The sequence below is a fragment of the Candoia aspera genome, chromosome 3, assembly GCF_035149785.1.
Source record: "Candoia aspera isolate rCanAsp1 chromosome 3, rCanAsp1.hap2, whole genome shotgun sequence".
Taxonomy (NCBI): Eukaryota; Metazoa; Chordata; class Lepidosauria; order Squamata; family Boidae; genus Candoia; species Candoia aspera.
In genome coordinates this window covers 63,819,749-63,847,514 of record NC_086155.1, presented here as the reverse complement: position 1 = coordinate 63,847,514, position 27,766 = coordinate 63,819,749, and the positions used below count along the sequence as shown (strand labels likewise).

The following is a 27,766-nucleotide window of genomic DNA, read 5'->3' as shown; positions in this document are numbered from 1 at the left end:
TGCTTTACATCCGCGTTTCTCAAACTTGCCAACTTTAAGACACGTGGACTTCAACTCCCAGAATTCCCCAGCCAGCAAGCTCGGATTTCTGGGAGTTGAAGTCCACACATCTTAAAGTTGCCAAGTTGGAGAAACGCTGCTTTACACGTTGCAAAGAACAGGACGGTGGCTGCGCTGGTGTTACGACCACCTTACAATCTCTTGATGCAGCCAGATCGAAGTAGTGGAAAGCCTCCTTCCCACCGTATATAAAACAAAGTCTCAGCAGCTGACGGCAGCGCCTTCCACCTCATCCTTTCTGGACTCAAGCTAATTAATCTCTGGTTTGGATAGTACTGAGGCGGGAGACCACCTGAGAATCCCCAAGCTGGCAATCAATTTTTGCATTGTGGTCGAGAAAAGTCTACGGACGTGTCCATAGATCACCAAGAGTCGGACTCAAGTCCAAGGGACTGTTTATTCTATTTTTTTAAATAAAAGACATTTCGTGGTCGAGAGAGGTCGCTAGTACTTTTTCCTAAAGTGGGGCTGTACTTTGGCTGCTCAGAAAGTAGAGATCTGTTTCAGCTTGCATCAAGGTAGAAGCGTTATTTTAACTGAACCCTAACAGTACGCGGGGGCTCGCTCGCCCTCCAGCCTTGCTTCGTTAATTGCAGAGCCTCGGTTAGCCTGGACTGTTGGTTTAATTCAGCCCGGCTGCTACGGGAGGCAAGAAAGCCACGTCTAAAATGCTCCGCCTGGGCCAAGCAACCGCTGTGCTGCGATTACTTTCTACGGAGAGCGTCTTGGGGACGGTAGGCAGCTTCCCGAGAAGATCCGCGTCCGGAGAGAATAAAAAAGAGATCCTGTTACACGTGCACGGAGAGGCAGACTCTGGTAAGTAAGGCCTAGGTCGCTCCTGGAGGCTCGCCAAGTCCACAGAAACTATGCAATAAAAGGGACTTTGTGCCTGGCCGTGGGAAAGGCTGGGCATTGTTCTGCCTGCCCGCTGGGACGAAAGAAGAAACTTCCCCTTTGCCACCGCTGAGCGATAGGAAAGCAGGTACAGCACAGAACACGGTTCCTCCCTTGGCGATCCAGGACACTTGTAGGCCGTTGGCCACTCGCAGAAGACAGCAGGGCCGTACCCCTTTATGAGCTATGCAGGGAAGGCGCCAATCCTCACCGGAGAATTTAGCGGAGACCGGAACTGTATTCATCAAGTGGTTCCATGACCTTTCCCTTGGAACAGTGTTTTTCAAACTTGGAAACTTTAAGATGTGTGGAATTCTGGGAGTTGATGTCCATGCATCTTAAAAATTTTCAAGTTTGAAGAACACGCCTTGGCACGTTTGTAGCTGTGAAGGCCTGGGAGAGAACAACCTGCAAAGCCAAACAAGGTTGCCCGATCCTTGGTCTGATCCTGGCCACATGAAAATGTTTGATTCCTGTAAGGAAACCAGTGCCCCACTGCAGAGAGTCTTGTCATACGGTTAACTGTAGCGAATGCAATTTAATATGTCAGTATAGCTATGAAGCAGTATAGCTATAAAGAGAGCCAGTTTGGTGTCGTGGTTAAGGCATCAGGCAAGAAACTGGAAGACCATGGGTTTCTAGACCAGCCTTAGGCACAAAGCCAGCTGGGTGACCTTGGCCAGCCACTCTCTCAGCTCTAGGAAGAGGGCAATGACAAACCACTTCCAAAATCTTGCCAAGCAAACTGCAGGGACTGGTCCAGGCAGTCACCAGGAGTAAAGATTGACTCAAAGGCACATGTGCGCATGCATGCACACACACACACACACAAAGCTATAAAATATCCATGCATAATAGAGGAAGAAAAGAATCCACAAAAGTCAGTAATACATAGGGGTGTATTAAAAAGGTAAAGAGGCAGCTTTGCTTTTGTAACTCCTTAGACATTGCAACATTGAAATGTTTTATGTTCTTCTTGGAAGTGACTTCCTTGTCCATCGTACAGCTCTGGAATGCCCTGGTGGTCTCCCATCCAACACTGACCTTAATTAGTTTCTGAGCCCACAAGATTAATTTTGTTTCACTGCTGCTTTTATTTCTGGATTTGTTTTTTAGGCTTCTTTGAGATGAGTGTGCTTTAAAAACAAAACAAAACCTGGAGCAGAGTATTTGAATTTTCTAATATTTTATTATGAGCTGACTTGAAAGCTTGAGCTGAATGTTGGTCTGGAAAGCTTTTGATTAAGTAAGAACTAATTCAAACACAAAATCTCTTTTAAAAAGTATGTTATTTATCATTCTTTTTGGGAGTAAAGGTATTGCAGAAATTCAGATGAACAGACCACATGCCAGAAATGCCCTGGGGAAAGTGTTTGTGAATGAAGTAAGTGAAGATATTTATTTATTTAATTTTCCATTATATAAATATTATCTAAAAGTATATGAGTGTCCAAAGTCATTATAATTGTCAGTGACGTGGTAGTTCCCTAGATCTTAGTACACATTTTGGAATAGAGGCCACATACCAAAAATAGATTATGTACTCACCAGCTTATATGTACTTTATCAACTAAAGCATGATCACATATAAACACACAGCTGTGGGCTCAAGGAAAGTTTTCATTGAATTGAACTTTGGATTTATTCTCTTCTCTCATTAGTTATATGAAACCGTTGATGTTCTCCGTTTTGATGAAAGTGTCCGCGTTGTAATAGTCAAAAGCAAAGTAAAAGATGTTTTTTGTGCTGGTAAGTAAAGCTGTTTTCTGATTTGGCAAAGCCAGAAAAATGAGAATGAGTGGAAGAAAATACATCACCTGACCTACCCTTTCTACTTGGTTGATTAATAAAATATATTTCCTGTATCAGTTCATATTTTGTTTACATTATATATTGTTGCCATTTCAGAAATTGCTGATTTCAAACCAAGAATCGTAAACCGAATTACTGTATTTGTAATATGAGATATGTTAAGGAATATTGGTTCTTTATTTTACTTTTTTTTGGCAGTAATGTTATTGTTTAGATCAGATACACTTTCATTCATTTTCCTGAGATTATATTATCAGGTAAAGTTGAAGGTGTTGAAATCTTGACTTCGAACTCTTAAACATTTTGAATTTGATTGCTGGTTCTGAAGCTACACCAGAACTGCAATAACCTTGTAAAATACACTCTTATAGAACATTCATTTAACTTCTGCAATTGATACTGAGAATAGAATTCTATATAGGAATATACTGGCTATGTTCTTGGAAGATGGGTAGGTAAGTGTGGGAGAGAAAATGAATACCAATTTATCGGGAGTTTTCTCCCAAATAATTACCTGTGAATTGAGTTTTGGTGTCCTACATTCCCTGAGAAGATACTGTTGAAAACAAGCAGAGGTGCAAATGATTAAAGACATCACTTCTGAATGACTTTGAAGTTTAGCCAAAAATTAGCTGCTGCTTACCTGGTGAATGTAATTCTATGGGGAATGCCTAAAATGGTTTTCTTTCTTTTTCACTTTTTGTCCAGTTTTCTCTTCTCACCCTATCTTCATCCCAATGTTTTTTTGCTGGAACAAAGGAAGGGAGTTTGTGTGTCCACATGAACTGGTGTGCCTTTGTGTGTGAGGGGGTATCTTACCATATTTTATTGTGTGTGCCCTCAAGTCAGTTTTTGACTCCTGGTGACTGCCTGGACTAGTCCCTGCAGTTTTCTTGGCAAGGTGTTTCAGAAGTGGTTTGCCATTGCCTCCTTCCCAGGGCTGAGAGAGAGCAACTAGCCCATGGTCACCCAGACAATTTCATGCCTAAGGTAGGACTAGAACTCAGTCTCCTGGTTTCTAGCCTAATGCCTTAACCACTACACCAAACTGGCTCTCATTATTTTTTTTAATCTTTTATTTTATGGACAATTTTAATCAGTAGTTCAATTTATATAAATTAATTTTTTTGTCCCGCCTTGCTTGTTTTGAAAGTGTGGCTTCTGGCATTATATGCATACATATATTACACATCATTATGTCACACACACCCATTTACTGGGGAGTGAGGTATTTCCAGGATTCATTTCAGATGGAGTTGGAAACTCTAGGTTTGTAAGTTTGCAAAGCTAGGTATTGCCCAGGATTTTCTCTCTACTCTTCCCTTTGGGGGAAGATTGTCTTAAATTCAGGTAGTCTACTCTGTGATACAGAAATCCATCAGAATTTATTGAAAGATTGTTAAAACTGATAACTGTTCCTAAAACCCTATGATTGTAACCAATTTTGGATATATCAGCACTGAACTGCTTGATTCTATGGAGAATTAGGTGTCCTTACTTCTACTGTCATATGATTCTTCTGTAGTTCACGGAGAAGATATTGATGCATTTGAAACACTACCTTCAAGCATTTCCCTTTCTGTATTCCCCAAATTGTACCTCGGTGTTGCAAATGTAGGTGCTGACTTAAAAGAGCGTGCTCGGATGAGTGATGCTGAAGCTGACCATTTTGTTCAGAGGCTCAGAAGTTTAATGGACAACATTGGTAAGTACCTGGTAGATCCCTTGTTCACACTTGAATCAGTCTTCTGATACAAAGCAACTACACAGTCAAAAGCCTTTGTGTCATCAGTCAAGCAAAAATAGGTATTTTTGGAACTCCCTTGCTTTTTCCGTTATCCATCAGATGTCAGCAATGTGATCTTGGTGCCCTGCCTTTTCTGAATCCAACTTGTACATCTGGTATCTCTCATTCCAGATATCCTGAACATTATCTTACTAGCATGTGAGATCACTGCAATTGTTTAGTAATTTGAGCAGTTTGAGCATTTGTGTCTGAGTCCTCCTTTGTCTTACATACTAAGATCAAGTTTTCTCATTATGCCAGATGCTATTTTATTCCCTATAATTAGCATGATGATCTTTCTGTTGACAGAGTGTTTCTGGTTACTATCTTTTGGGGGATTGTGTCTGAACACTGACTTGGACATCCATTTCTTCTCTGATTTTCTCATATGCAATAGAAGATCAGATGCTCCTGGGATGTGGTCCATTCTCATCCATTTTTGTCCCAGAATGTCAATATTCAGTTTTGACGTTTGTGCCCTGATAACATCAAGGGTGTTCTAGTTTATATTTCTGACACCCCATATACAGTACCAATGGCATCTGGATGCCCTTTCACCTTTAATCCAGCCTTATTACAAGTACCAGCAGTACTGGTCCTTGCCCTATGTTCTTCCCCAATAGCTCTCTGGATACTTTCTAACTTAAGAGACTCATCTTTCAGTATTGTGTTGACATTGTCCTTGTTGTAAATGCTCATTTGGTTTTCTTAGCAGAATACGGGTGTGGGTTGCCATTTCTTTCATTAGTGGATCATACGTAGTCTGATTCCTCATCTATGTACCTGCTCACCATGGGGGACCCTTCTGAGAGCATGGACTCCCAATGATGTAGCTCAGAGCGTCATTGAGTTGTTTAAGCACCATACTTCACTACCATCTGTTATCTAGTAGTGTTAAGGATCCATGAATAGCTGTTGTCTCCAAATCCTAGATGCAGATCCTAGTTAGGACTAGTACATCCAGATGACTGTTTGAAGAAATCTGTTTTTATAGATTAAAGAGTAGAAAAGCCAAAGGGTTAATCCATGCTAAATCTACACTGCCATCCATGGGTAGAGTTATTCATTACTCTGTTAAGATTGCACTTTATGATCCTGTTCTGTAATGTTTGCAGCTGCATTACCAATGCCAACTATTGCTGCAATTGATGGTTATGCCTTGGGTGGCGGCTTGGAACTGGCACTAGCTTGTGATCTCCGAGTAGCAGGTGAGTATAGGTGAGTACCAGTATAACTGATACTTTCTGTTCCTATTGTGGGAACAGGTATCTTAATTCAAACTGTAGCATTGAAAAGTCATAAGCTAACCGTTGGCATTATTGCTGTCTTGTGAACTTGGTCCAGCCAAACTGTAGTATTTTAAAGACTAGTTATATGAGCACTGGATTTCTGCTGGTCTAACGTTTTGATAATGTATATGTTTTTTCTTCAAATTAGCATTGTCAGCTAAAATGGGCTTAATTGAAACTACCAGAGGACTTTTCCCTGGTGCAGGTAATGTTGCATCATGAATTTTCTTGCTGCTTTCTCATTTGTCATACAATTGTACTGTAATGTGCTAAAGCAAGCAAAAGCTTTTATAATTTCCTATTGTATAATTCCTGTTCTTCCAATATGGGAACACCAATAGTTTCTTCTCCTATAAGCAATATGACATAAATCAATGTGTTATATATATTTTCCTGAGATCTCTTCTTTACAAAGGGGTTGCACCCATGATAGGAACCACCTCCAGGTTCCTCAACTGTCCCAGGAATCAAGCTGCTATTGCATGTTGTTTCTTGCTCTGTCAAGTAGAGAAGCAGGTCTGCTACTACCCTCCCTCCAGCACAGAGGTTTTCCCCCTCTTTTTCCTTGCTACAGAAATGAATATAGCCAAGTAAAAATGAGAATGGGTGGAAAATTGACCTGCCGTTGATTTTTGTAACCCCTCCATTGTCCAGGTGGAAAGAGAGTATCACATGGGGCAGAGAGAAACTTGGCCAGGCTTCCAAGATTATGTTATTTTACCTTTCCACAATAAAGAGCATTCCTGGAATGCCTGCTGTGTCTGTTTCTTGATCTGGCCTATCTTACAGGGCTGACAACAGCCTGGTTTGATGTCAGTAGGCTAGTAAGAAGTAAATCTCGAAAAGGAATTTAGGAGAAGCACCTTAATCACCACTTCGAACTTCAGCAATATGAATGACTCTTTGTGGAATTAAATATGGAAACCATGGCATATAACAGCTTTCTGTAAAATCTGCTTTAGGAATTTTGCTGGTTTTTTTTCTTGTCTAGGTGGAACCCAGCGCTTACCACGCTGTATTGCCATTGGCCTAGCCAAAGAGCTCATTTTCACTGGCAGACAGATTGATGGGCAAGAGGCCTTCTCCATGGGGCTACTTAATCACACGGTACCACAGAACGAGGAAGGGGATGCCGCATACCAAAAGGCATTGACTTTAGCTGAAGAAATTGTTCCTCGGGTTAGTGTATCCTTCACCCTCCTCTATATCATTGAAGAAACAATATTTTTCTGCTTAAAAAAAAATTAGAATACTTTTTACTGTACTGAACTTTTCTAAAGACTATGCCAAATGAAATCTTGAATTCAACCTGTCCCAAATATTTATATTTGGCTGCTAAAGTTCTTGATGACAGATTTATTTTTGTTTTATAAGACACCATGTCCATTGATAGCCTCTAACTGGATTCCCATAATTCCTGAATGAACAGTAAAAATTTAAAGGCTTTACTACACCAAAAATATATTTCACTATTCTTGTTTCAGTGATTTACACCTAGGTGAACCAAAAGAACTCACAAAATGCAAGAAGAATATAGCTATCTTTTGATTAGTCTCTCCCTGTGAAAATTTGTAACATCTGAGACCATTGCCTTATGGTGTAAGGAGAAGTGCATAAGCTAAGTAAAGAACAAGTATTTTTTGTATGTCAATTCCACTTAGATAACTGAAAGGAAACAATTCTCAAATGGCTGCAAATTTAAAGTTGCTCTGTGCTAAAAGAGATCCTTCCCTAATTCGTGCAGTATATTTCTTGACATAGTTGCTATTTGTGTTATCTTATTTTTAGAACACCAGCATTTACTTGAAAACAGTATGTAAAGCTGAATATAATTTGCTTTCATTATCATGTTAATACAAGTTGCCTTTTCTGTGTCAGCAGACCCCAATTCATCACCAAAAGTTGACCTTATAGCCCATTTGTTTATTTTCCCTCCTCCTCTTCCCACAACTCCAAGGCAATCATGGCTGAAGCTAGAATTTTGTGCAGACTGCTTAAATAAGGGCAAAGTCTCCTTACATTGGGTTCAGCTCCTAGACTTCATGGACATATCCATGTGAGGTTTTTTTAGTGCCAATACAAAAGTGGTTTGCCATTGTCTTCTTCTAGGATAGCAGTCTAAACTTTTCAGTTTAGGGTACAACCCTGAGATTTCCTCAGTTTCAGCTTTCTTTGGCATCAGGGGTCTTGAGGGAGTCTTGTCTTCATTTTTTACAAAGTAAAAATAAAAAAGACTCCTGATGCCTTCCTGAATAGGGTACCCCCTGCAAAATCAAAGTCTTCTGTTCATTTAGGAATTTATGCAATACACCATAGGCAGTCCCGTATTTACTTTCTTCATTGTGAAAATGTATTGCTATCTATAGGACTTGTTGGTTATGAGTTCCTTCATAAGGTACTTTGTCCAGATTAGAGTTATGAGTGGGATTGAATTAATGTAATGAATATATGTATGTGTACATGCAAACAAGCACATTTCTGATGATTCAAAAATGTTTCTTTTCAAAGGCCCCAATAGCTGTGAGACTGGGTAAAATGGCTATAAACAAAGGGACTGAGGTAATGATTTGTTACAAGGCTTCTTCAGTTTATATTTAAGGTTCCACAGAAAGTTAGAGAAATAATGTTCTAAAAAGACACACAGCACTTTATTAGAGTTACCAGATCTAAGCTGCAGAAATCCACACCACTAATACTGTGGCAAGAGTTTGAGTTGTCTGTATTTCTTTCTTGCCATCCAGTGGCCATCTGTTTATTTGCAGCCCAGATCTAGTAGCTTGACATGAACGACAGACCTGTCTCATTGTCTGAATCAGAAGTAGGGATAAGAAATGTCCAGATGACAGCCTTTGCTTCTTCATTCTGGTGCAGCATTTTCAGTATTAATGCACTCAGCAGGAAAAAGATCTGTAATGCTGCACCAGGATAGAGAGGTGAAAGAAATAATATCCCTCCACCCATTTCCATGTAGCAATGAGGGTTTAACTACTATTACTATAGAACCTTATCCTGAGTTTACGTACTGGTGGGTGTCAGGAGGGATAACGGGAGTTATTGTAGGAGACATGGATAGTGTGTATGTGCACGCATAGCAAGTGCACAGGTCAAGCCCAATACTGAAATTCCCACAAGGTTCTTTATCTCTGGCCCAATCCAACCTTATCAGATGAGGCTATCTAATGTAGCTGCTTCTACAATCAATCTGTTAATGCTAATGTGCCAAAAGAAGCTTTGCTTGATAGAGAGAACCTTGTCTTGGATCACTGATGAAACATAGGGGAAGTCCAGCATGGCTGATCATAATTCATTAATGCCATATTCTAGCATATTACTTCTGAATTGGTAGCTTGGTAGTGTGCAAAAATATTTTATTTCTTCCTTTTCAGGTTGATATCGCCTCAGGAATGGCTATTGAAAGAATGTGCTATGCCCAGGTAACCCAGGGTTTTCTTTTTTTTAAATCTGTTTCTTCTCCCCCCCCAAAAAAGTTAGGGATTCTAGCGGTGTAACAATTTGTGAAGATTACAAAGAAGAGCCAGATGTTTCTATTTTTTAGCTTCAGTGGGTGTTCTTACTTCTCAGAGATTTGGAATCCTTTCCTTTTCCCCATTCTTCAGTTCTGAATAATATAAGCAAACACACACATCCCACACCAGGCAAATAAAAAATCTGTAAACTCAATTATAGTTTTGTGTGTATCCACATACACACACACATCCCTAACTACATCTGCGTTTGCCTTTATTTATTTATATTTGGAGCCCCCCCCCAACTCCAAAATGACCCTGGACGGCTTAGATCAAATAAAAACAATTTAAAAATCCAGTGAGAATTTATTTATTTCTGAAATATAGAGGCCATCTGTTAGGAGTTTTGATTAGAAAAAGAGACAATGGGAATTGGAAACTAGAGCTATACTCTAGAAGTCTTGGGCTGCAGCCCCAATCATCATAAGCCGACAAAGTTGGGCAATTTGAAGGGATGGAAGTTTTAGCCTATCAAATGAAAGGGCTGAAAACTTTTGAAAAGGTTAAGAGATGAAATGTTAAATGGTTGTATTTTAAATGCAGAATCTCCCTACCAGAGACCGGCAGGAGGGGATGGCTGCTTTTATTGAAAAGCGACCTCCGAAGTTCAGTGGCAAGTGATGCTAACACCAGTTCTGCAGGTGCCTGTAACGGTTGCCTATGGTGGCCAGGCAGGCACGCAACTGCAGACATGACATGTGAAACGTTACAAGGAACCATAAACATCGGAACGGGAACACGACAGTGCCAGAATACAATACAAGGAAGTGGTAAGGCTGTGCCTTACTAGGAAGCTTTTCCTTATAAACTTTATAGTAGACAATTTGTTTTTGTTTGGAATCGGTTTTGGATATAAGAACTAAACAATAATGTAAAGGGATGTTCTTGGGATGATTGTGGACGCTAGCACTGAAACCTCAATTGTTAGAAGGCTGAAACTCCCCCCCCCCATCAGTAATGTAAAAACTGTTTCATGCATCCTTATTTTTACATTACAAAGAATTTTGCTCTTAGTGAAATGTGGTTTCATCATTGCAGTCTATGGTCAGGTGAATCCTCTAGCAGTGTCTATGCAGGCTGTTAGGTGCAACATAAATGAATACAAGTTCCTTTTTCAGGTAATACACAATTATGAATTCACAATTGTTGATAGCACATATTGGTCATAGTCAGCATTCTCTGTTATGGTATCTTAAAAATTGAGACTTTAATTTTTGATACATTGGCATCATAGATATCTTCAGCAGGCATTCCACAAAAGCTTTTAAGAAATTTATGGCCACAGAAAGGAAGGAGAATTACAGTTGTACCATCTCCCAATGTCATGTATACAGCCAATGCTTGTTTAGTGACTACCTCAGTTAGTGACCATTTGCAAATACAACAGTAGTAAACGGTAGTAAAAAAAATCATTTTCCAACCAATGCGCACACTTATGACCAAATTTCTGTGCCTAACCACAGCACATGCCGGAGTGAGAGTAATGCGTTGCTGAAAACTTTATCTAAATGACACGGCAGCAACCAGCAATTTTTACAGCATCTCCCTCTCTGTCATGTTGTTTGCTTAGCGACCATTTCACTGGAACGGATTGCAGCTGCTAAACTAGGAGAGACTGTATATCATCCCGATGAGCAACCAACCACATTTAGATTTTATAACCAATGTACAAAAGATAAGATTTTTCTCAGAAGAACATTTATAATAATATATAAATAATGTATAAAAAGTAAAGTCATGCTGAGTCCAAGCTCAGCTCCTGATAATTTATATGGATAAGCCAATGCAATTTTCTTGGTATAGATGGAAGTGGTTTGCCATTGTCACCTTTGGGGATGTTTTTTTTAATTGCCATTAAACACAGAATTTAATGTAATCCCCAGATATTTTAAGAAGCACTTCAATTATCTGTGAGAAAATAATATAGAGCTATATGACTGTTTTAAGTTACTGAATTACATAAAGCTCAGAATTTAAAAACTGAACTGAAAATGAGTAAGTATTCCCTTGCTTTATTACAGCACAAACATTGCTCAATCTATTAAAAGTGGGTAGTTCTAATTTCTCCAGACTTGCTTGCTGACAATTTGTTATCGACTGTTCTTATGAAATCAGAGAGTAGGTTGTGATCTCTTCAGACAGCATGCAAATACCTGATTTGGAGTTAAACTGTCCTGGTGAAGTTTGTAGATCATGCAAACTATTCATGCTGGTAAAAAATCCAGTATGATTTTGGAGTGCAAAAAGACACAATTATCAATCAAATGGCAAATGTTCAGTTTAAGTAATTGTAAAGTTGTACACATTGGGCAAAAAAATATGTAGCTTCACATATATAGTAACTAGGAAAAAGATCTTGGGGTTATAATGGATAGTGAAGTAAAGATGTCAATTCAGTGTTCAGTTGTGAAAAATGTGAATTCTGTGGTAGAAAAAAATAGGAAAGGGATTGAAAAGAAAACTACCAACAGCGTAATGGCCTATACAAAGCCATCTTATGCTGCATCTGGAAAACTGTACAGTTCTGTTTGCTGCATTTGAAAAATATTTATAAAGTGGAGAACAGAATAGCCAAAAGGTCATGGTCTTCAACAACTTCCCTACAAGAAAAGGCTGAAATGTTTGGGACTCCTGAGCATGGAACAAAAGGCAACCGGGGACGTTGGTGTTGGTAGGGGAATGATTGAAATATCAAATCATGGCAAGGAGAAAGGGAAAAGTGTGTTTTTCTCCCTCTCTCAAAGCACTAGGCCAGGGTTCATCCTATGAAATTCACTAGAAGGAAATTTAGAACAGACAAAATAATGTGCTTCATACAGCACAGTTTGCCTGTACAAGATGTTGTGCTGGTACTAACTTGGAATGATTTAAATTTATGGAGAACCGGTGGCTATTAGCTCTGAGATTCAATGGGTGTGGGGGGAACATCTCTCCAAATACCAGTTGCAGAGAACAGCAGCAGGAAAGGGTTACGTCTCCACCTGCTGCTTGTGAATGTCAAAGAGTCATCTTGTTGGCCCCTGTAAGAAACAAAATGCTGGACTAAAATAGGCTTTGGTAAGATCTGGTATGGCTATTCTTATTTGTAGAGCCAGTTAACCAAACACGTTTTTTGCTGCCAAACTAGAAAGGAAGATTCAGAAAGAATTCTACTAGTAACAAAATGTGGACATTAATGAAGTCAGAAATAAAATGAGGCTGGGGTGGGCCAAGCACCAAGCAAGGCAGCCAAGTATACCATATTAGGGATCCCAAGCTTAATGTACAAGTAGGCAGGTATGTAGGATATAGCCCATGGAGAAAAAACCCAAGAGATTCAAGAGTTACGAAAGAGTTAAAAGAAAATTTGAGCTGTTACTCACATTTAATTTGCTTAGATCAGGGGTTCTCAACCTTGGCAACTTTTAAGTTGTATGGATTTCAACTCCCAGAATTCCCTAGCCAACATGAATTCTGGGAGTTGAAGTCCACACATCTTAAAGTTGCCAAGGTTGAGAAACATTGCCCTAGATAGTGGCCAAAGGCAATCCATCTCTGGGAAAGTCTGCTAAAGATCCAGTCAAGAACAGGAAGATAAGGATGTTCACTTATTTGGGGGGAAATGATCTGAGTTGCAATGCCTTTATTATCTGTTGTCCTATTTTGTTCTGCCTGTTTTTTTCCCCCCTGATCCTGGCTGGAGGAACAGCCAGAGGGTAAAACTCAGATGATGTCAATTGTTATTTCATTTCCTTTCTCCTTTTGGCATCGCCTCCTGTGTCATTCTTTATCCTTGATGTTGATAATGAATCCCTGCATTGATTATCCAATCAGCCCCTCATTCTGAAAAGACTTTATATCCAGAACACATATTCCCAACCCTTGCAGTTCATTCATCTACAGAAAAGAAAAGCAGGAAATTTGTAATTTTCCTTCTCCTGAGAAAACCAGCACAAAGAGGGACGTTCTCTGGAAGAAAGTGGAAGGTGGCAGCTTTACCAAGGAGTTGTGGGAACATGCAGGAGTGTTGTGGGTAGAGGATCTAAAGATCTTCCTGAGACCAGGGACAAAGTCCATACATTCTTGTGTATATTGTGTATACATTTGCAAATAGGCCCCATTCCATAATAATTGTTTTGTTCTATACTGGTCTTTGATTGACTTACTATATCTAATGCCACTAATAAGAACAGTAAAAATAAAACTCACCTAAACATGTTTTTATTTTTATTTGTGTGTGTGTGTGTGTGTGTGTACACACCATATAATCTGACCCTTATGAAAGCTCTGTTTTGCATTATAACCAATTTTCTTGAAGATAAAAACCTATCAATTTGAAGTGCCATCACTAAACATACCTTTTATTTTACATAAAAACTTTAAAAGTCCCTTGAAAGATTTTCCTCACTCATAGAAAAATAGTTTGTATACATAGAAAAATATGAGGTAACACAGTGGCTTATGCTACATCATGGCAAAAATTGATGTACAATTGACTAAAGCCAGAATCTCTTCTTTAGAATATGCACAAAGTCACCACCTGTAAGTGCATAATAGTGGCTTGTGACTGACCTCATTACTTGCTGCATATTTACTGTTTTTGTTTTAATAGAAACAAGCCCATGTTTCCTTATCCAGAACTTGCCCCCTACAATTGACAATTTTAAAAGAATTTTTCCTTAATCAATAACATTAAGCTGTTCCTATTTTGTCTCAGCAATTAGCAATACCAATTCTACTACTGATGGGGAATGGTCAGTAAAATAAAGAGATTCCTAGCAAGAAAAGTTATTTCAAAGCCTCCATTTGCACAGCCTTGGACATCCCAACTACCTCTATGAAAACTGGCACCTTGAAAGCAACAGTCTTTTTTCAAGCCCTGCATGTTAAACTATTACGCAGTTTTCTTTAGAGTTGGTACCCTGCTCCATCTGTCAAAATACAAGGAGCCATAAGTTAAGACCACTTACAGATGACTTGCAAACAATACAAGAAGGGCCATCTTGATTAAAAGGACTGTGAAAGGGAACACCAGCATAGCCTGTCAACAGTGTACAGCAGAAATACAGATATGCCCTCAGTTATCCATTTGATTTGGCTTGTAGCTCCTTTAGATGTTTAGGCTTCCCATAATACTTCACATGAGTCTCCACATAACTTAATATCTCGGTTGTTAGATACTGGACATCAAGATCACTCTGGTTACTTTCTTTGATATTATATAAGTGCTGTAGTCCGTTCTCTTCTATTAACATTGCACAGTATCTGGCAGCTAAGGAGAAATAGGAAACCATTAATTAGCACATTCCACATAAACAGGACAGTGTTGAAATATGGGTGTTAGAGGCTGTGAAATTAGGTCAAAAACACTGCATGTTGCACCATACTTGGCTTTGTTTTCAGTTATCACTAAACCTGTAAATCGTGCTGATTACAGTTCCAATCAAGATTCAGACATAAGGCAAATACATTTCAGTAATTTGGAAATACCCCTCCGGTTCACATACTTCTCCCACTGCTCATAAGTACTCTTACTTATTTTTTCATTTGTACCTAGGCTGCCCAACTTCAAAATGACTCTGGGCGGCTTCACAAAGTTCAAATAAAGAACATTCTATTAAAAAATGAAAACAGTCTCCTGGGGAAAAAACATTCTATATCCACATCAAATCCTCAACTAAAAGGGGCCCTCCAAAAACATCCTAAGCCAAGGCTTAGATCTCCAGGTAATGCCGCTCAAAAGGGCAGAAGCAGTGACAGAGAAGACTCACTTCTTAGGTGAACCTGCTTAATTGATGGGACCTTAAGCAAGCTGAGCCTGCAGGAGCACATAGGATGGCTGAACACTACAGGCAGTCCCTCAAATAACCAGCCCTAAGCCATGTAGGTCTTTGTAAGTGGTAACCAGCACCTTGAATTGCACCCGGAAGCTGCTCTGCAACCAGTGCAGCTCATGTAGCAGGGGTGTTATATTTGGCATTAATTATGCATTGATACATAGTTCCACCTTAAGTTTAAAAAGTTAAATAAACATCAAGCTTTAAAAAAAACGGAAGATTAAAGGCTTATTGAAGAATACATACGGGTTTTACAGCAGATGTGCAGAATAGCCCATGCAGCCCAGATCTGTACTCCAGGTAATGCAAAGCAGTCAAGCAGTGGGTAAAATGGCTTGAGGGATCTGAGGATTGAAGAATATCTTGCAAATTTATCAGTCATAAAAACATAAACATAAGCATATGTTATTGATTGATTTTGTGCCATCAGGTATTTGTATCCTGACAAGTTCTTAAATCATGAAGTCAGTGAAGCCACAATACAATATCCTTTTGCATTTCTAAGACACCTTGTGATTATCTACTAGTGCAATATGCAAATAGCTGTGGGTGGCAGTCTGGATTACTAAGATCCTGAATTAGAAGTACAGTTAATGACAGGACTTGTACAAATGCCTAACCCATTAAATCAGTGCTATGAAGAATATAAAATACTGAGGTGTTATAACGTAAATGGAGGAAAAAAGGAATAAAAAGCTCAACAGATGATCCCTGTTTTGCACTACAGTGACCCCAAGGAGAGATCATTTTCAAAAATGGCTCACATAAACATCTGCTTACTTCCTTCTCACACCCTGTATTTCTGTATTATATATCAGTATTAAACTACTCCCCAAGTAGCAGGTAATGCTAATCTGAGTTTGCCAAGCAGCTTCTACAAGGAAATCTTGGTTAGCATTAAGGTTGGCACAGAAGACATAGGAAGAATTTGTACTAGAGAGATGAGGGCACTCAAACTTGCAGGCCAATAATCTCCAGCACTTTGATTGCACTTGGCTTTATAGATATACGTAAGTGTGGCCTTACATTTGATCCAGTAAAATTCTTAAGGCCTTGGAATCTATTAAGTTCATAAGTGTTAGATTAATAAATACATATGTGAATTAAAGCTTTATGTTTTACATCTTGTTCTCAGTGTACTTGCTTTTCATTGTTTTAATTACGTTTAATTAACAGAATATTTAAAAATCATGTGGGATAGGAAGCTTGGCATATGCCAAGAAAGGTGTCCACTGGCACATGAGCACATGCAGACAACATGCAAGGATGTAAGCAGTAAGTATAGAATAGTTGTTCAAGATTTATTTTAACAAACATTATACCTATAGGCAGGCAGTGCTACCATCTTGCACTCTGGTGTTGGCCACTTCAAAAGGGCTGAATGCTGTAACAGAGAATACTAAGTTTTAACACTTCAGTCAGCCTTGAAAATGCTCAAGAGATTTACAGTACTAAGTCCACTATACCAGCTTTTCAATAAGGGATCTTCTCTGTGTTTGACTCAATGTCCAGGCTTGTTCACCTCTAGATAGCAAATTGGCAATAATTCCAGCTGCAAAATAGCTGACTTCCATCTCAGCACTGTTCAGAAGTTCACTGACATGATCCACGAAGTCCTTCTGCATTAGCTTGGGATGCAGCTCTCTCACCTCTGCCACATTGTTCTTATTAGGAGAGGAAAAAATACAACTTTGAAAACAAGCCTGCAAGCACCTGCAAGCAATTACCTATATAGGTAGTCCTTGTTTAGTGACCACATGGTCATTAAACAAAGTGGTCACTAAGTGAAACTGCTACTGTGCTGATGATCTTATTTCAGCTTTCCTTTGCTTTATAGAGCCTCAAAGGTCATAAATACAAGGATTGGTCACAAAGTTACTTTTTCATCACTGTTACAACTGCGAACGGTCGCTGTACGAGGCAGTCGCTACATGTGGACTGCCTGTATTTTACTTTTGGTTGGGGGGGAGTTAAAGGTGGAAATAGGTGTTTGGTTTTGCAGAGCCTTAATACATCCATTCTACTCTTATTTTAGCATGTTTTCCTCCTAAAACGTGCATTGCTCAAAATTGGCCATTTTGCTGCCAAATTTTGGCTGGCCCATTTCAGGAGGCTCTGGAGGCTGCCAGCTGAGGTGTGGGAGGCTGTTCTGAATTAAAATAAAGCTTTATGAATTTTTGAAGGCAAATGAAGAGAAATTTTATGGAAACCTCTTTTGGAGATTCTTCATTTCAGTTAGTATTCCTAGCTTTTTGTCATGGCTGGAACAGAGAAGGCAAGGAAAAATACTCCACTCATAAACGATCTATTTACACCCTAAAAAATAAAATCCATGTCTATTTTATGAAATGATTTTTGTATGCTGCACTTGATTCTGATCTTACCAGCAAGCCAAGAGCTTTGTGTTGTATAGATGAATCAGAAGAAAAAATCTGCAAAGAAAAAATTAACAACTAAACTTATGTTGTGTTCTATCTACCAACTTGTGTAGTGTTCTATCTATCAGAACAGCAACTAAGCTGTTTACCTCTAAAACTTGCAGGAAAAGTTCCAGTCCTCTGTTGTCCATGAAGTGTGCACATGTAGTTGGAGCTTCATCTGTGAGATTCCAAAGTGCACTAAGTGTAAAATGGAAAGTTGTATCTAATTCATTCTGATTTGTTTTTTGTTCAACTATTTCAAGCAGTTTCTGTAAAGGAAAAGGATAGCACTATAAATATCACAATATAAAAATATGGAAAGTGAAAATCCCTTGTCCCCTTAACATGCTAACTCAACTATTATACAGGGGAGATATATAGGACTCACCCCAACAACAATGTAGAATTCTGCAGAAAGTTGTGCTGCTTGCTCATCTGAAAGCTGAAAACAAGCCAGACTTTTTAAAGTAATACACTGGAGACCTAGTGACAATACTGGATTAAAAGTAAAACTACATACCTTAAGTGCCAGGATAGAGATTATATTAACTGCAATTCTTTGTATATGTTGATTTTCCTGATTACAAAGCCACTGAATAACAAATTTGGCAGCCGCAAACCTACAATTTAAAAACATTTCATTCTTTCATCGCATCCAGCAGTTTTTAAGCAACTGTTTATTTAAAACAAAAATCTGTCTTCTATTATATTTAGAAGTACAAAACAAAACTTTTTTGCTACAATTGTTTGAGTTGGGCAGTCTTATAAATCTAGTTAATAAAATAATAAATAAATAAGTAAATAAAAGAAAAACTAAGTTTTCTGAATTACAAGACCTCTAAGGTCAGAGCTATGCATAACCCAGGAATATGATATGATACTGCTGCATAACACTTAGTTCTGGTAGGTATCGTATTTTGAGCTGAACTGAATTAGGTTCAAAATAGGCTTTACTTTTTTTTCTCTTAAGACAACACTGCTAAATATGCCTATCTAATAAGCTCTGCTAAGAATTAAATTCAGAGATTCAGTTCAAAGCATTTATCTAATCTCTGGATCAGTTTATTTGTATTGAACCATCAAATTGAACACTTGCAAATCAATCTAACAATTCAGTGGCCTTTTGCACAGAAACCATTTTTTTTCAGAACTGAATTAATGATCCAGTCCACACAACGTTTACTATTTATCTATAGATGCTAATAATTACAATGCATGCATACAAAATTTAACCACTGAACAATGGTCCTCTATCAAATCTATGCTAAGGGATTTTTAAATTTTTGCCCAGAGTGAACAACTACAGAAGGTACATCAACATTTAAGGTACAGTATTTGTTGCATATGTGGAAATTAGGCTTCATCAATAAGCCAACCACTTAGTCCAGATTCTTAGCATTCCAATGTTACATACTCAGATTAGATAGCTAAAGTTTGGTGAGATGTCCCAGTCACACGAAATGCCACAAATACGCAGTTTTAGTTTACTGGCATTGCATCTAAATTGGTCTTGGAATGAACATTAGAACACAGAATCTACTCAACATTCTGTTAGTCTTTCCATTGGGAAGAGAGGAAATTAATAAGCAGAGAGTATATATGCTTGAAAAAAGGAGAGCTCTGAATTTTAATTTGGTAATAGGATTATGTAAGAAGACAGCTTGATGTTAGAGCATAAAAAGGGAAACCTCTTTCAGCCAGACTAAGGCTTTACTTTCAGTTGACCATCCGTATTGTAAAACATTCAAATAGAATGTCACTTGCCTATTAAATGGAACATCTTGGAGGATCCTGACACTAGATAATGAAAGAAGGCAATTCTTCTGGAGCTGTATGAAAAGAAGAAGAAAAAAATTCAGTATTATGAAAATGTGACATTCAGAACCAGAATTATTCATAAATAGTTATTCAAAAAATGGTCAATTAAGAAGTGCATGCTTTTAATGCTTTGAATCTGCAGAATTCCATGCAGCACATCGATGAGTGAAAAACACAAGCAAAAGCTTTGCACTTTCCTCCCAGTGACAGAAGCTAAAAGATCACTGTATGTCCACTGTCACTGGAAATAAAACAGGACCTCCATGGATTTTTCCTCTCAGCAAAATTTCAACAGCTGCTCCAAGTATGGAGGAGTGGTATGTGCATGTGTGTCTGTGTGTATTTGTACAATGTGTCCTAGTCTATATATTTACCTGCTGTTGTTCAGGAAATGTTTCCATGGCTTTCAGGAGCAACTGAATGACACTGGAGAGCAGGCGAACAGGCATACTTGCTGCTAGGCCTTGCCTAGTTAAATTAAGGACGCAGGCACTAGCGGTCAACTGCACTGCCAAATCTAAAGGGTGATTCCTCATTCCAATAATCACAAGCTGCAAGATGAAAAAACAATGAGAACAACTTTAATACAATATATGCTTTGGTAGGAAAAAAATAAAAGGGTACAACCTGTTATCTGTATCTTTTGAGAAACAGACAGATGGTAATATTAAGTTGCCAGTGAAAATTTTAAATAATATTTATTGGATATGGTCAAAATTTCAACAACTGGCAAGCAATTATTTCTTTAAATAAAGTCCCTTACCTTTAAAATTTCAGGCTTTGTAATTTTCATAAAACAGGTTTGCGTAAAAAGATGAAAAAAGGCCTCCTTCACAAATGTTGCCCTTTCATTGTAGCGTTTGAGAGCTTCTGAAATCTGCATTTCATTTTCTCCCCCTGATACCTTTTAACATATGAAGATTTCATTCTTTTAGCGTAACTCTGCTCAGAATTCTCATTTCATATCTAATAAATTTCGTAGTTAACATGAGTCTTGCACAATAAAGTTGGGAGGCAAACACCCAATCCTAAGCAGTACTTCAAGCCAGAAAATGATGTCAACCTTCCACTAGGCTGAAAAGGTATACTGTACTGAGGCATGCTAAGTTACGAGTTAATCAGCGAGGCTGACCAAGGCACAGGCTTCAGACAAAAACTGATCCAAAGGTTCTGTGATGTACATTACTTTCCCTCCATATTTATTGCTCACTTAGTTTTTGCCTTTATTAAAAGTGAACTTGGGGCAGCCTGTTTGATTTTACAGGAACTTCAGGAATTATACAGCATGTGTACAATAACATAAAAATCAGCCTTCAGGTTTTGTTATTTTTAAATCAGATCCTTTTTCAGTTGAAGAAGGAAGAAAATAGTTTTCCGGCTAGCAGCAGGTTTATCTGTTTTCTGGTTTGAGATCAACAGGCAAAAGTCATAAAAGCAAATCTTTTGTGTTAGTTGTGTAAGTTGTTAGTTACTTAGTTATTTTCTTTAAGCTCATTTTTTAAAATAACATAATCATTTTAAAGAAAGAAACTGTAGTAATATCAGTGTTGTTACTTCTGTGCTGCGAATGAACAAATTAACTAGAACTAAAGTTAGGCTTTCAAATCATGCAATCTGCTGGACTATCAATTATCACTGTAGCTGCAGTACATTTCAGTGGTTCCAACCTTCAAATTTCCCTGTCCTGAAAGGAACTCTGTGTATCCAGCTTCTGTACCTAATAAACCTATAAACCGCATTCTCGGCCGCTGTCTGACGAACGCTTCTATGGCTTCATCAGTAATATATTTCCTCCCCGAAATGTCCAGTGATACAAGATTGGGCAGAATGTCTTTTTGCCCTAGCAAACAAAAGCCAATATCAGATACAGAATGCTGCTCGTCTGAGATATCAAGGTGAACCAGATACTTCAGTCCTCTTATTACATCTAAGAATTTTGTGGTAGGCATTTTCAAACATTTCAAACTGTACATAGTTAGAGATTTCAGATGATTCCTGCAGGCAAGGAGTGCAGATATGTTTGTAATAGAAGTGTTGGATATATCCAAGCTTTCTAATCTTGGCAGGGTAGCAACTTCTGCTAGATCTTCATCCCGGAACAGCACGTTTGTAATGCTCAAAGAACGAAGACCGGGGAACTGACTAAAGCATCTTTCATAGGAATTCGTAGGAAAAAGGGTTAACGAGTCCAAGACAAGGCACTGGAGATTGTTCTGGATCCATGTACTGCTTCCCAGTCCATTCACAACATCTGCAACGGTAACAGCTTCATTCATTCCTGCAGCATCCAGTTCTACTAGCTTATGATGGCAGAAGGCCTTCTTGAAGGACTGAGCTGAGATTTTTGCTTTGCGGATGCAAGCTTGCTTCAAACGAATTTGGTTGCCTTGGAAAATACCCACTGTACCATCATTTAACAACTCTGGCAGTAAAGAACAAAAATATATATATATCAGAGCAAGTAAAGTTTTGAAATGAGTTCAACTGTTTCCTATTTGTACTGTATATGAATGGTAAAGATTTCCCATGGCTCCTGATACTGCATTCAAGTCACTTTATTGGCAGCACTACAGAAGTAGCTGACTACTGCCTTCTTCTAGGATGTTTTTTGCAACTTCACAGGCTAACCAATAGCACTGGAATTCCCAAGTGGTTCCCCCATCCAAGCACTAACTAGAACCAAAGATACTCAGTTTCCAAAATCAGCCAAGGTTAGCTAAGTACTGCCAGCTGCTATTAATAAATGGTACCTATATTTTCAAAATAATCCAAGCTGACTACAGGTAGTCCTCGAGTTATGACAGCAATTGGGACCGGGATTGCTGTTGCTAAGTGATGTGGTCATAAAGCGTAGTATCACATGACCACATTGTTTAGCAACAGCAATCCAGGTAGTCCTGATTGCCATCGTAACCCCAAGATGTGAGGGTCATTAAGCGGGAAGCAGTGGGAGTCCCAGGTAAGGAGCATGGGGGTGCCGGGGGGGGGGGGGTAGGGGAGGCCCTGGGAGGCCTGGCACAGGCCATGTGTGAGTTGGGGAGGGGGGTGTTGCGGGCGCAGGTACATGTGTGTGAGCGCAAGGAGGACCAGGGAAGGAGGGCTCAGGTGCATGCAAGCAAGCACAGGGAGGCCCAAGGAAGGAGGGCACAGCACAATACATAGGAAGGTGGTGGGGATTTACCAGAGTGACTTGAGACCTTCCCCATTGACTTTGCTTGTGGAAAGACAGCAGGGAAGGTCACGAATGGTGATCACTTGACCATGGGACGCTGCAACCGTTGTAAGTGCAAGCTGGTTGCCAAGTGCCTGAATTGCGATCATGTGACCATGGCAGTGCTGCAACAGCTGGAACTTCAAGGACTGGTTGTAAGCACCCCTCGTTCAGCACAGTTGCAACTTCGGTCACTGAACAAGTGGTTGGTATGCAAAGACTACCTGTATTATCTGCCAAAAACTGAATCCTGAAATAAGCATATGATAAATAATTCTGTGTAATACTATGTAATATAGTATTACATAGTACTAAAACTGTTTAAATGTGCATGCTTCATATATGAAGTAACTATATAACCGCCCAGAATCCCTTTCGTGGGAGATGGGTGGTGATAAATTTGATTAATAAAATAAATAAATATGTGCCACTGAACCATGGACTATTTCCCTAGATCGTTCAGACACAAAAATGTGATATAAACAGAATTAAGAGTTCTAATTTATGAGCAACACCATATTCAGAACAATGCTTCATTAACATTCTCTCACTTCCGGCATAGAAATCTCTTACCTCGATAAGCCATTGTTTGCAGCAATCGATCAGCTACTTCTTGAGGAAGCCTTTCAGATTCTTTCAAGCACAGTGACCCATCAGGCCTTTCTGTACAGAATTTTGCCAGATCAGCAACCAAGACATTCAAGCAGATGTCAAGTAGAGAATATGGAGAAGCTTCTGCCTGTCTTACATAAAATACATCATCACATCAACCAGAAAATAAAGTTCCAAGGATTTATTACACTGCCAGGTTTTTATTATCCTGAGGATAAGAGAAGATCCCCAAATAGTCATGATATAGATATGAACTATCCAGCTTCAACACTGTCAGAGGCAATGACCACTCATTCAGCAACTGTTCAAAGTTATGACAGCACTGAACGAGGGGGACTTAGTACCGGTCCTCATAGTTGCAGCTGTTGCAGTGTAACTGCGGTCATGTGATCACAATTTGGGCACTTGGCAACCAGCTCACAATTACTTCATAGTATCCTGTGGCCACATGATTGCCTTTTGCAACCTTCACTGCCAGCTTCTGACAAGCAAAGTCAATGGGAAGCTGGCAGGAGGTCACAAATGGTGATCATGTGACTGTGGAACATTGCAACCATGCGGGATTCACCTAATGACGGCAAGTGGGACTGCTGGAACTGTCACCGTAAGTCAGCATGGTCATGTGACATCACGCTTTACAACCACATCACTTAACAACAGAGTTTCCAGTCCCAATTACTGTTGGTAAGTGAGGACTACTTGTAATTGGTTTACAAGTTGACCTCAGCAACTGTAATCGGGACCAAGATCTTCACAGTTAAGCGTGGTCATAAAGCAAAAAATCATGTGACTGTGCCAATTTAAGATGGCAGTTCTGGTTGCAGTCATTAAGTGAATCACACATGGTCGTTATGTGTGATATCACATTACCAATTGTGACTTCCTACCAGCTTCCTCATTGACTTTGCTTGTCAGAAACTGGCAGTGAAGGTTGCAAATGGCAATCATGAGACAGCAGGACGCTGTTACTGTCATAACTGCATGCTGGTTGCCAAGCACCCCAATCATGATCACATGACCGTGGGAATGCTGCAATGACTGCAACTCAAAGGACCCGCCTAAGTCTCCTCATTCAGCGCCATCATAACTTCAATCAGTTGCTGAACAAGTGGTCGCTTAGCAAGGAGTATCTGTAATTATTTAACTCACTTTAGGGAGATGAGGGGGACCAAGGCTCAGCAGCACTGTTTTTTGATGGTGGCGTGGATCCCTTGGAACAGTCTTTCAGTGCACATCCAGTTGGCTCTCACCCTGACTGCCTTCTGGAAAGTGGTCAAAACACAGCATTTCCAGAGGGTATTTGAGTCATGATACTATCCCGATTTGTTTATAGCTTGGTTTAGTTAATTTAGTTTTATTATGTTTTCACTAGTTTGTGGGCCTTCTTTTTTTTACTTATTCTTCAGTGTATTGTTGAGAGTCCTTAGGGATTCAGCAGTCTATAAATATGATGAATGAATGAACAAATAAACTGGGTCAGGAGACACTTACTATGTCAGATATACCAACAGAAAGAAATGCTTTTATTCTTAATGCTGATTCTTAGTTTGGGCTTCCCCTTCTTAATCTGAAAAGATTGTCACAGTGTAACAAAATTATGTGTGTGCTCATAAATTGCCTTTCCTGCATATCTTTCAGGCAGAAGTTTTAACTTTTCAACAGGAGACTCAATTCAGTCTCTTGTTCAATTCAAACCCCAAAATCATTAGCTTCCTTTAATGTGTATTGCCAAAGCTAAACTCTGTAAAATGCTCTTATCAAAAATTAGTTATTGACCCTCTGTTCTAAAGAAGATCCTCACTGAACCAGAGTCCATTTAAACCAACATTTTAAACCACTCAATCCCACCAAGGCCAAGTGGCCGTGAACCGCTCAGAACTGGGGATATTCCATCTTTGACCTTCCCCCTTCAAGGTTGCTATGCAGTCTGGGGGTCTTCCTGGACTCGCAACTCCTGCGAGTCCAACTGTCCAGAATGTGGTGGTGCAAGCAGTATTGGGCATGCCTTGGTTTACCCATGTAACACCTCTGCTTTGCAAGCTGCAGTGGTTGCCGGTTTGCTTCCGGGTACGATGAAAGCTTTATATGGCATAGGGTCTGGTTACTTGAAGACCCACCTGTCTTCCATAACATCTGCCTGGCCAATTTGAATCTGCAGGGTTGGCACACTCTGGGTTCCTTTGATTAAACAATGTCATCTATGAGGACTCTGTAAGCGTGTCTTTCTGTAGCAGTAACTGCCCTCTGCAATGAGATTCCCTCCCAAGATCCAGATGGCCCCCACTCTGCTGTTGTTTAGAAGAGCCATGAAGACCTGGCTCTTCATCTAGGCCTTTGGCAAGGGAGAGGGAGTTCCCTTGCTTCATCATGCTTGCCATCTTTTATCTTTATCTTCTATTGATTTTATTGTAATTTCTTTCATTGTTGTGAGCCGCCCAGAGTCGTTGAGAGTTGGGCAACACCAAGGCAGTAATAAATTAGTAGTAGTACAGTAGTAGTAACATGCTGTTGATACACATCTTAACCCAGTATGACCAGCAATAGTCATAAGCAGAAAGCAAAAGCAGACCTCTTATGGTTGCTCCCTGGTAATTTCCTTATCTTGAAACCTGAAGACTGCACATTAGACACCATGACTCAAGCCCTATATTGCTGCAATGCCACCGGAAAACAAGGGCGAGCGAGGGCACCTTCTCAAATACTTCTTGCCTTCTCCTTGCCCTACTACAAAGAACAACTCAAGCATGGAAGAACCACCCACGGTCATGTGATCATGACTGGGGAGCTTGGCAACCAGCATGCAAGTATTTTAATGAGCTCAGGCCCCTGCCCGCCGCTCCTTTGCCCCGGCAACCGATTTCCGGACATGTCCTTCTCCGAGGAGGAGATTCTTTCGTCCTCAGAGGAGCTTCGCCACTCGAAATCAGCCTTTCTTGGCTTCTTTCGCTTTTCCTAATCGCGCTACCTCTCATCCTGTCCCTTCCCTCTCCCTTCTCGCTCGGAATTTAGAAGCGCCCGCGTCTTTCCGTGGAGCCGCCTCCCGCCCCGTTCACCTGCACGGCCGGGCAATCTCCACAAATGGTGAGCGGGGCTCGTTGCCGGTTCTGGATGTGCAGGAAGCGCACCATTGCAAAGAACCGGCATCAACTCCCCTAGACCGGAAGGCGAAAGAAACAACCGGAAGAGGCGCAACACGGCCTGAAAACGAACTATCTTTAGCCGCGGAGCTAGAGCGCAGGCGCATATTCGTTGTAGGGGGTGGAAAGAATGTCTCGCTGGACAGTGAGCCGAGTTGAATGTCGAGCAATGGATGAACGAGGTCGTTCGTGAAAGAAGACGGAAACGGCCGAAATTGTTTTCCTTGAACGGGTTGTGTCTGTGTGTAAAAATATAATTGCTTCTCGCTTGTATTGCTAAGATGGGCCTAGGCTGGAAAGAAATAAGGGAGATTGAATCTTGCGAGATACCTTTCTTGGTTAGGATTACTTCATGCAGGTATTTTTTAGATGCAGGAACGGTTTTAGTAGGTTTTTTGCACGTGGCAAATAGTTTTCTGAACTCGGGAAATGAAGCAGAGGCAGTCCTAGTTAGGACGTGGATGAGAGATTGTCAGAAGTACCAAGGATCTGGGATGTAGGATTGATTGAGAAGTCAAAACATTCCTGAATAAGACAATGACAAACCATTTCTCAAGAAAATTGAATGGACGTGTGTATGAAGTCTTCAAGAATTGAGTTTCCAACTACTGTACCTAATTGTAGTTAACACAGATTAGATGGGAGACGGGACCCGGAAGTGCCAAGCTGTAAACTAGACTGGGAAGTTGAAAAACATCTTGGAGGAAGGTAATGTCAACATACTTCCATATTATTACCAAGTAAATGGACATGTCCAAGAATCACCAGGAGGGAAGCTGAACTTGAAGGAGAAGAGGTTTTACTAATTTGAGTAAAACTAGTTTTCTGGGTTTGCACGATTCTCTGAAACCTGAATTAGCCACAGAGCTGGATTCTCAAGTTACATTAAGATGTGGCTGACTACTGTGTGGTTCAGTGTGTTGTGCCAGTGCAGCCAGACTATGTACCAGGAATGTATACATTGTTATTAAAGAAGCATAATGGCTTCATTTTTCACAAATATTGAGGTTGGGAAGCTGTGTTGCTTAATCCGAACTTCTATGATGACTAGGGTTATGATGGTTAATTTAAAATTAAGTGAAATTGAGATGGGGTTTTATCACTTCAGGTTTCTCTAGCACATTCCTGAGCATGCCAATTTAGAGGTCCCATTGTATCCTATCATACCTATTTATGATATTTACCATTACAGCCTAAACCAGGAATTTGGTGCTGCATTTATAGGACAGGATACAAACATAAGGTGTAGTACACCTATCAGAAAAGTGTGGATATATCCTTTTGAAGGGGACATTCCTACAAGTTGAGATATAGCTTGAATTCCCTGAAGAAAAGAAGGCAGGATTAAAAAAAAAATAAACACGTTGAGGCACAGAAGACTAGT

General features: G+C 39.7%; 2 protein-coding genes across 4 annotated transcripts; one reads left to right on the top strand and one right to left on the bottom strand.

Moving 5' to 3' along the window:
- Positions 1 to 443: 443 nt before the first annotated feature.
- ECHDC2 (enoyl-CoA hydratase domain containing 2) lies at positions 444 to 11,363 on the top strand. 2 transcript variants are annotated; one of them, XM_063297960.1, is made up of 10 exons: positions 452 to 876; positions 2,271 to 2,338; positions 2,616 to 2,703; positions 4,385 to 4,471; positions 5,668 to 5,760; positions 5,990 to 6,046; positions 6,833 to 7,020; positions 8,350 to 8,400; positions 9,228 to 9,275; positions 9,912 to 11,363. In XM_063297960.1, the coding sequence occupies exons 1-10, from the start codon at positions 729 to 731 to the stop codon at positions 9,987 to 9,989; spliced, it is 906 nt and encodes a 301-aa protein (XP_063154030.1). In that variant the 5' UTR covers positions 452 to 728; the 3' UTR covers positions 9,990 to 11,363. The 2 variants fall into 2 exon arrangements, with proteins under 2 accessions (XP_063154031.1, XP_063154030.1); XM_063297961.1 differs by lacking the exon at positions 5,990 to 6,046 and having other exon boundaries at positions 444 to 876.
- Positions 11,364 to 13,687: 2,324 nt separating this feature from the next.
- LOC134493426 (protein zyg-11 homolog B-like) lies at positions 13,688 to 26,414 on the bottom strand. Of its 2 annotated transcripts, none has more exons than XM_063297959.1 (14): positions 26,299 to 26,414; positions 23,207 to 23,372; positions 21,090 to 21,844; positions 20,186 to 20,326; positions 19,797 to 19,973; positions 19,369 to 19,433; positions 18,125 to 18,224; positions 17,993 to 18,046; positions 17,712 to 17,873; positions 17,569 to 17,616; positions 16,651 to 16,848; positions 16,507 to 16,568; positions 15,431 to 15,528; positions 13,688 to 14,619 (listed from the first exon to the last, which is right to left on the bottom strand). In XM_063297959.1, exons 1-14 carry the CDS (start codon positions 26,371 to 26,373, stop codon positions 14,429 to 14,431), a joined length of 2,292 nt encoding a protein of 763 aa, XP_063154029.1. In that variant the 5' UTR covers positions 26,374 to 26,414; the 3' UTR covers positions 13,688 to 14,428. The 2 variants fall into 2 exon arrangements, with proteins under 2 accessions (XP_063154029.1, XP_063154028.1); XM_063297958.1 differs by having other exon boundaries at positions 23,207 to 23,368.
- Positions 26,415 to 27,766: the final 1,352 nt, after the last annotated feature.